At 40.1% G+C, this 10,159-nt stretch overlaps 1 protein-coding gene across 1 annotated transcript in view; it reads right to left on the bottom strand.

The window, feature by feature from the left end:
* Positions 1 to 6,968: 6,968 nt before the first annotated feature.
* Positions 6,969 to 10,159, bottom strand: part of LOC125452403 (G-protein coupled receptor family C group 6 member A-like) — a 49,456-nt gene continuing 46,265 nt past the window's right edge. Inside the window, exons 4-5 of the mRNA XM_059645696.1 lie at positions 7,220 to 7,411; positions 6,969 to 6,977 (exon numbers count right to left, since the gene is read on the bottom strand). Of these exons, the coding sequence (XP_059501679.1) occupies positions 6,969 to 6,977; positions 7,220 to 7,411 (201 nt within the window). The remainder of the gene's footprint in view (positions 6,978 to 7,219; positions 7,412 to 10,159) is intronic.

Raw genomic sequence — 10,159 nt, 5'->3', positions numbered from 1 at the left:
CATCCCGAGTTGCTCTTGAGAAGGTGGTGGTGAGCTGCCTTCTTGGCCCACTGCAGGCCATGTGCTGTGCGTAGACCCAAAATGTCCTTGGGGGAGGGAATTCCGGGAGTTTGACCCAGTGACAATGAAAGAATGGTGATATATTACCAAATGTGGGTGGTGAATGGCTTGGAGGCAATCTTGGAGTTTTTGGTATGCTGATGTACCTGTAGCCCTTGTCCTTCTAGATTGATGGAATCGAGAGTTTGGAAGGTGCTGTGTGAGGAGCCTCAGTGAATTTCCACAGTACAATTAATAGATGGTATGCACTGCTGCTATTGAGTGTTGATGGTGGAGAGAGTGATCCTTGTGGAAATGGTGCCTTTCAAGTCAATTGCATTGTCGTGGATAGCATCAAGTTTCTTGAGTGCTGTTTGATCTGCACTCATCCAGGCAAGTGTGGAGTATTCCATCGCATTCCTGTCTCGTAGGTGGTGGGCAGGATTTGAGAAATCAGTTGCTCACTGCGTGATTCCTTGCCTCTGATTTGTCCCTGCAGCCATTCCATTTATGTGACCAGCACGGTCACGTTTCTGGTCAATGATAACCCTGGGACGTTGATGGTGTGGTATTCAGTGATGGTAATGCCATTAAATGTCAAGGGATGATAATTACATTACATCTTGTTGCAAATGGTCATTACTTTCCACTGTTTTAGTAAAAATGTTATTTGTCACTTTTGAGCCCAAGGATGGATATTGTTCAGATCTTTCTGTGAATGGACAAAGATTATTTCAATATCTGAAGAGTCAGAGAAACATAGAGTCATACAGCACAGGAGAGGACCTTCAGCCCACTGAATCTGTGCTGTACTACTTTAATCCCACTTCCCAGCACTTGGCCCATAGCCTTGGTTGTAAAGACTTTTTTAAGTACTCATCCATATACTTTTTTAAAGGTCGTAAGGTTTCTTACCTCTATTAACTGCCCGGGAGTTGCAAATGTTGTTGAACATTGAGCATTTACCATTTCCGATTTGATGGTGGAAGGGAAACCATTGATAAAGCTGCTGAAGATAATTGGATCTAGGACTCTATCCTGAGGAACTCTTGCAGAGATGTCATGGAGCTCAAGTATCTGGCCTTCAACAACCACAACCATCATTCTTTGTGCCAGGTACGACTCTAAGCAACAGTGATTTTTCCAATTGATTGGCAATGATTCTAATATTGAGGAGCTCTTTTATGGCACTCTCAGGAGCAGGCGGGCCATAGTGGAAGCCAAACTGAGCATCACCGAGCAGGTTATTGCTGAGCAGGTGCTGCTTCATAGCACTGTTGGCAACACCTCTTATCACTTTACTGATAATAGAGAGGAGACCGATGGGGCACGAATTTACTGAATGAGATTTTTTCTCTTTTCTGTATCACACAGTCCTGGGCAATATTCAACATCAGAGTAGATGCCAGCATTGTACCTGCTCGTTAAGAATTTGCTTAGGAATATGGTGAGTCCTAGAGGGCATGAATTCGGCACTATTGCTAGAATGTTGTCAGGGCCCATAGTGTTCATAGTACCTAGTGCCTCCAACATGCCCTGACATGGTGTGGAATTTATTTGATTAGCAGAAGGCTGGCATCTGTGAAGCTGGGACCTCAGGAGCAAAAATAAATCATCCACTCAGCACTTCTGGCTGAAGGTTGCTGCAAACGCTTTGCACTTTATCTTTTGCACTGATGTACTGGGGTACCCCATGGTTGAGGATGGGGATATTCATGGAGTGTCCTCCTTCAATGAGGTGTGGTTGGATGTGTCAGGACTCTGGAGCTTAGCTCTGTTGTTTGAGGAATAGCTTAGATCTGTCTATCGCTTCTTGATTATGCAGTTTGCATGCAAGTGGTCTTGTTGTATAGCTTCACAAGCTTGACCTCATTGTTAAGTATGCTGCACGTTGCTTTGGGCATACCCTCCTTCACTTTACATTGAAGTACAGTTGATTCCGTGGCTTGATGGTAAATGAGAGACGTACCAGGTCATGAGGTTGCAGATTGTGTTGAAGTACAGTTTTGCTGCTGCTGATGGCCCACAGCACCTCATGGATGCCTGATTTTGAGCTGGTATATTTGTTCTATTTAGTGTGGTGATAGTTCCACATAGCGCGTTACAGATATGTTTAATCGACCAGTTCAGAGAGTTATTGCACACTTCTGGAGCAGGTGGGACTTGAACCCAGGTCCACAGGCCCAAAGGGAGAGATACTAACGTTACACTATAAATAACTCAATTCATTATGTCTGCTTTGGGGAAGGCCAAGACAGCCATTAGCTTATGGATACAGCTGTGCTCCAGCATGGTTTCTGTGAATGACAAAATGTTTGTTTACTGTAGGCAATGCAATAATGCAGCCATCTATCCATCTAGCCTGGTTTGTTTCTTTTTGTACACTGTGTAGTGGGCACACATATGGCATTGGATCACGATGAACCTGACAGGGTGGCTGGTGCTTCAGGAGGAGAGGTGAATGTTGACATGGGGGATGGGGATCTGAGGAGGTCCGTTTGAACTGATCTACCAAAATGCTCTCTTGTACAGACTATAGATCACAAAACCTCAGAAATCCTTTGAAAACTTGGCCCAGTGCTTTGAAATGTGTGGAGGCTATGCCTCTGTCCCCAATGTCTCAAAGGGCACACCCAAAAATTGGAAACTCCTGAGAATAGAGTGGGATATCCCAGAACTGAGTCGTCAGTTTTAAAGGGCTCATGAGATATACTGACTTAGTGACGACGACAGGTCTCAGTTAGCTTCTACGTCTATAACTTTCAGAATTCTTTCAAGAAAGGTATTCACAGGCCTTACTTGCTGCTTGCAAACCTCTGCCTATTGTTTTCTAGAACCAGTTAAAAAAGGAATTCACTGTATCTTGGAGTTCTGTAACGAAGTGCTTTCAGTGGAGTGCACATCCCTATTCTAATGTTCAGATGCTAATGTTGCTTCTTAAGCTTTTGGCTCACTGACCAAGTGAAGGGAGGGGACTGAAGTTCACATGCTATAGGAGTAATGAGAATCAATGGATTTTAACTTTGGAGTTCAAAATCAAACTACTTCAGCTTTGCTCTCATCTGCAATCTCACAATTAATGGTTCAGCATGATTAGACTCTATATTGCAATCAATACCAAGTGTAAAACATTCAAAATAATTTTTAAAAATTGAAGTACAATTTCACTGTTCGTGCACATAGCTACATATGCAATGCGTTTCACTGAATTTTCTCTGTACTATCCCTCATTTGATACCTACTATTTCTTTCAGAGTAAGATCCTCCTGGGCAGCGATGACATGCAAAACAACAGAAATGTTTCGTTGATGTAGTCTTCTTTTCTCCAGGTCTGCAGATTTGTGGACAATTAGTGGTTGGAACCTATGATAAACATTATACAAAAGCACATGAGTGACTGAAGATTTTGTTGACGGTGTTTCTCCTAAGCTGCGAGCTCAAACCAACAATATAGCTAGATTAAAAGTAAGACACGCCCGGGTGGCCCGGTGGCTCGGTGGTAAGCACTGCTGCCTCACAGCACTAGGGACCTGGGCTCAATTCCACCCTTGGGCAGCAGTCTGTGTGGAGTTTGTACATTCTCCCCCTGTTTGTGTGCCCCTCCGGGTGCTCCAGTTTCCTCCCACAGTCCAAAGATATGCAGGGTAGGTGGATTGGCCATGTTATAGTGCCCAGGGGTGCTTAGATTAGGTGGGTCAGGCATGGGAATTCAGGGGCAGGATAATGGTCTGGGTGGGATTCTCTTCAGATGGGTAGTGTGGACTTGTTGGGCTGAATGGCCTGTTTCCACACTATAGGGATTCTATGATCCCATAATAAAGGGAAACAAAATAGGATACAACTTTAGCTCAAGGTTACGAGGAAGTGTGATGATGCAGTGGATAAGCAATTCTTAGTCTCAGTTATGGCATTGGCACATAAACCAGTCTTTGGCAAACAGAATGTAAATGTTTTACAGTCATCAGGACTCTGTGTGAAACAAGCTTGTAGCAGGAGCCAGTCCATACAACATCTAGTCAACAATTCAAGACAAATGTGTCAAATTTTGATTTTGTGCAAGGATAGTTAGGATTTTGTATTTGTAATAACAATTAAATTTTCAGTATTTGTCTTATTAATCCTCTTAAACTGACTGTACTGTCTGGAGTCTGCTCAGGGCAGTTAAATACATACACCTGGATTTTCCAAAGGCTAAATACTCGTTTCTGCATCGTAGATGAGAAATTTGCATCAGGATGCTGTGGATTTCCTGACATACCAGGCTCGCAAGCAATTGCCAGTGAAATTTAACATTACCATGTCAATTCCATCACACCAATTTCCTTCTGAAAGTATCTATCTCAGTTACAGAATTCGAAGCATCATGCTGCAGTTAAAGTAATAGTTATGCAGGAAAAGTTAGAAAATTAATAATCCTGTGTGTGACTATTAAACTGCATCCAAGTTAGCAAATCCACAACTATACCTCCCCAGACCCCTTGCACTATTTGAACCCTGGCTTGACAGCATCGCTCTGTCTGGGACTCAAGAACTCCCTTCTCCCAATGTCTGGCACGTCACACTGCACCTAGAATCTGACAGACCCTCATCACTTGAGCTGACAACCCTCTTGCCCCCCAGGACCTGGCAACACCCCCACTTTCCATGGAAACCTGACACCCACACTTTCATCAACACCCAATATCATCCTGTTACCAGACCCAACACTGACACAACCTATCGCCACCATTGTCAGATACCTGCCTCCTTGGAAAACAACTCTTCTCCCATTGGCAGAGTTGGCAGCACTCTCGTTTCCCCTCAGGACCTCCCCTGGGCTCACCACCAGACACAATACTCCTTGACTGAACCACCTTATCCAAAGTAGTTTATGGAATTAGTCTACCTGGCACTCTGTACCTTAACCATCTGGCACCCAACCTACTTGGCATCATGACCCCTGTCACTTATCTATTCACAGGAGCTGTCAAAGCAATTGTGTGAAGTGGTAGACTTTTCGATCACAGAATGTTGCAACAACTATTATGAAGGTGAAGAGTGATCATTAAATTATTTGTTCATGATGATGAAGAATGAAGAAGTTGAATTTGAAACTAAGGCCCTGAATCTAAATGATGGAAACTGTGAGGATATGTAGTATGGGTTGGAGAATCTTATTAGAAGGGCAGGCAGTAGATAAGCAATAGTTAATACTTAAGGAATAGTTACAACAATTATTATTCCTATCCAGTGCAAAAATAAAACAGGAAAGGTGGCTCATTCATGGCATACATAGGAAATTAGGGATGGTATTAGATCCAAAGAGGAGGCACATAAAATTGCCAGAAAAAGGCAGCAAACCTGAGGAATGGTAACAGCTTAGAATTTAACAACAGGACAAAAAAATTGATCAAAAGTAAAAAAAAATGAGCATAAACTGAAAGGTACAGAAAAATTCACATTAAAAGCCTTTATAAATTTATGAAGAGAAAAAGACTAGTGAAGACAAATGTAGGTCCATTACAATCAAACAGGATGGAAATTAACATGTGGATCAAAGAAATAGCAGAAGAATGGAATACTTACTTTGGTTTTGCTTTCACAACAGAGGGCACAAATAACCTCTCAAAAATGTTAGGGAACCAGGGGTGTACTGGGTGGGTGGAAATGTATTAGGAAAGAAGTGATGTTAGAGAAATTAATGGGACTAAAGACTGACAAGTCCTTAGAGTCTGATCATCTGTGTTGCACAGTACAAAGGAGAGTGATCCTGGAAATGATGGAGGTTAACTTTCAAAAATCTATAGACTGTGGATAGAGGAAGATGGCAAATGTAATCCCACTATTTTAAAAAAAAGGAGGGAGAGAAAACAAAACAATTATAGACTAGTTAACATCAGTAGTGGAAAAATGCTGAAGTCGTATAAAAAGCACGATAACAGAACACTTGGAAAACAATAACGTGATTAGACAAAGTCCGTGTGGGTTTATGAAAATGAAATTATGTTTATCTAATCTGCTGGAGTTTTTTGAGGGTGTATTTAGTAAAATGGAGGTTCACTTGGATGATACCAGTGATGGCAAGATTTTCATGTGAGGAGACACTGGTTTGACTGGACCTGAATTCACTAGAGTTTAGAAAGATGTTGGCGGATCTATTTGAAATGTTTAAAATTCTCACAGGCGAGGTAGATTAAATGCTAGGAGGTTAGTTTCCTGTTTAGGGAGTCAAGAGCCAGGGTTTACAGTTTCAGGATATGGAGTTTATCATTTAGGACTATGTTGAGGAAACATTTTTCACTCAGAGGGTGGCCAACCCGTGGAATTTGCTACCACAGATTGTTATGGAGACTAGGGCATGAATTAAACTTAATGAAATTAGCTAAGCATGATTTTTCTTTCACAGCTCTGATTTTTTGTAATCCCAGGCATATTCAAGAAAGAGATTGATACAATTTTAATTATTAATGATATTGAGAGTATAGGGCAACAGCAGGAATATGGTATTGAGATAAAAAATCAGCCATGATCATATTAAATGGTGGAGTAGTCTTGAAGAGCCAAATGACCCACTACTACATTCTATGCTTGAAAAGGGGGCCTGTTTTGACTTCCACTGCCCATCCTGCACTATAAGCTTCCTTTCAGAAATGCAGACTTCATTCTTTGTGTTAAAAGTTAGAGTGGATTGACAATCCGACTGTGTTTGCCACTTTTCAGGTAATCTGGCATTAAATTCAGAGGTTGTCATTATATCTGAGCCTCCCTATACCGTGCATTGTTGAAGACCCCACTGACTGCAATTGGGTAGAAATGACTACATTGATAAGAATTTGCCTATGTTTGCAATTAATTATGATGCAAATCTTTTGAAAAAGTTGCACCTGGTTGAATTAGGTGTAACTAGGTTTGACACAGAATGCTAAATTTACAATTAATACTGAAAACTTTCACTGGTCCTGAAAAAACAATTATATTTGCATAAATTTCTGCATAATTTTACATTAAAAAAAAGTTTATGAAATTTCAGCTTTACCTTAAACCTGTGTGTGTTTGGAAATAATAATTTGTTTGCTTTAAAGTCTAACCTACAAATTCTACAAAAATTAGTTTGTATTACATTTTGTTTTGGAAAAAGCTACAGAGAAAAAGTAGTACAGAAGACCACCACATCCATTCTTAATTGTGTGGAATAACTCACCTTTGCTAAGTTTCTGCAGAAAGCAATCATTTGCTTCTTCACATCATAGTTACCAACATTGATAAACTGCGTTGAACCATTTTCCATCTTCCATTTGATTATGTCATATCCATTTGAGAAATCTCCTGAACTGTCAAATTCAAATTGCTCACCGTCTGTCTTAAATCTAACGTTCTTCAATTCATTTAACAACTGAAAATAGAACATTCTTCAGTTACTGGAAGTTCGAATATTGAAAATATAAAAAAAAACTAATGCACACCTTAGGATTCTACTAGTAGAGTAGCTGTCTTAGGGTAGAACGGGGCTTGGGTAGAGAGAGAGAGACAGCCTTTACAACGCTAGTATTGTGACTGAAGGAATTACAACTATTGTGTGTTAAGGTGAGAGGTTATAATTGACAAGGGTTTGATTTGGTTGAAAGAAGAACAGGAATTGCTGGAGAAACTGAGCAGCTAAGGCAGCATCAATAGAGAAAGCATAATTAATGTTTCAGGTCCAATGAGCCTACTTGAAAACCTTCTGAAGAAGGGCCATTAAAGCAAAAACATATCTCCAACAATTTCTCTTTTTGTTTCAGATTTCCAGCATCATGAATTCTTTCTTCTATTTGATTTGGTGTGGTTTTGTATCCCTTTCTTGCTTTATCATGTCAGTATGAAACTGCAAATGCCAGAGGATTATCACTGCCATTACTTCCAAAGAAGAAGTGCAACTGTGTTTTGTGTTCATGTATCCACTTCAGCTAACTCTGGAAATGAATGAGCTCCCTGCAAAACATTGGAAGGGTTTTATCTTTTCCATGGATGAGGAGATAATACCATTAGACAGTAAGACATATGAGAAAAAGCAGTCCATTCAACCCACTAATTCTGGCCTGTCATTCAATTAGAATATAGCTGAACTGATAATCCATAACTCCACTTTCCTGTCTTTTCCCCATAGTCAGTGAATCCCTTAGCTGATTAAAATTCTGTTTCTCTCAGCCTTGAATAAACTTAGTGACCCAGCTACTTACTGTACTCTGCAGTAAAGATTTACATAGACTCACCACCCTCCCCGAAAAAACATCCCTCCTCATTCTGTCTTAAATGGGTGACTTCTTACTCTGGGATCATGTCCTCCATTCCCTTACTGTCTCACAAAGGGAAACAACTTTCTGTGAGGCTCCCTAAGAACTTTATACATTTTGATAGTTTTATTCCATTTTCCTAAACATTCGAAGAGTATAGGCCCAAACTAAACAACCTCCCTTCATAAGGAAATCCCTCCCATACTCAGAATCAAATGAATGAACCTTGTCTGGGCTTCTTCCAACGGCTGTGTATCTTTTCTCAGATAAGGGGCCCAGAATGTGTCTGTTCATTGTCCTAAACATCAAAAGAGTAAGGGCCAAAACTACACAACTACTCTTCATAAAGGAATCTCTCCGTACTCAGGATCAACCGGGTAAAGCTTTTCTGGACCTTCCCGGACCCTGTGAGTTTAAATTTTTCCAAATTGGTTTCTTTGTATCACTTTTATTTACAATGTTTATGCGCCTTTTAATAATTTTGTTAGCATCAGAGGGGTAAAACTGCAACTTCTTTAAGTAATCTTTAAAGTTTAGAATTGTTCCACATTTGAATGTAAAGCCCAAAATAGTTCCAATCTTTTCAATATCATTCATACTGACAACCTACCTAGAATTAAACAAAACATCACTGGCAATCCAGATATTACTTGTATTCAGTTGATTCAATATGGTGAACAACTTGACGTCAGTCTGTCTCTTCTTAGATAATCAGTCCAGAACTGTTCACAGAATTCCAGCCGTAAGTCTGAACAAGTTTTTGTAAGATCTCACTATTTCTATGCTCTATTCCCTTTGAAATAAAGGCCAGCATTCCATTTGCCTTCCCTATTACCTGCCAAAATTGGTTACTATCCATTGTGATTCACATACTGAGATCACCAAATCCCTCAGTGCTGTAGTTTTCTTCAGTCTTTCCTCATCTAAATAATATTTATATACAGCAGTAGATCAGTAATCCTAAGGTTAGTGGAGAAATAAGTGCACTTTAATTTTGCTTTTTTTGGAGTGTAATTATTTTTTCTAATCTGCTAAAGAATATTTCTCACACTGCTTCCCCAATATGATGCTGACATTAGTGTTCACACAGATCAGTGATATCTGCTCCTGAGCTAGATTGGAGCTTTCAGGGAGGGTGAGCAACACTGAATAGAAAACAGACAAAGTTAGGGATCAAAGCCAAGGAAAGGAGAGAATTATAACTTCTATCAGCTGGCAATAAAAACAAGCAATAGTGAGGCTTCCAAGAATGCAAACAAAGAGACAAAGAATAATACCAGAAAAAAGACAGCTGATTGATTTTTTTTCTTGTCTGTTTCTTACAGAGTAATGAAAATTAATATTAGCTCCAAAGATAACGTTTTGTGAAGAGATTTAAAAGTGCAGGGAGACACAACTCGTAGCCTATTAAACATAAATTTGAAGTGAAAAGTGTGCAGGTTAGATCAGAGACAGAAGTCTGAAGTGTTTATATGGTCGATTGACATAGAGAAGATGACTGGGGTAGGACTGATTGATTTATTGTAGTCACATGTACCTAAGTACAGTGAAAAGTTTTGTTTTGTGAGCTGTACAGGCAGATCATAGCAAACAAGGATATAGAGATCAGAGGGTGCTTAGACAAAGCATGGTATATGAGGTTACAGCTGCACAGGAAATGCACAAAGCAAGATCAACAGTAACAAGTTCAAGTTTATTTAAAGTTAGAAAGGTACATTCAGCCATCTAATAACAGCAGGAAAGTAGCTGTTAGTGAACATGTTGGTGGGTGTGTTCAAGCTTCTGTACCAGTGATGGATCAATGTAAAAGTGAGGTCAGAGCCATTTGGAATGGGAAAGACACTGTAAAGCTCTGGAAGTGTTGAAGG

Source organism: Stegostoma tigrinum, chromosome 4, assembly GCF_030684315.1.
Source record: "Stegostoma tigrinum isolate sSteTig4 chromosome 4, sSteTig4.hap1, whole genome shotgun sequence".
In the NCBI taxonomy this organism is placed as follows: Eukaryota; Metazoa; Chordata; class Chondrichthyes; order Orectolobiformes; family Stegostomatidae; genus Stegostoma; species Stegostoma tigrinum.
Note: the sequence above shows the minus strand (reverse complement) of the source record. Positions and strands in the feature narration are given on the sequence as shown.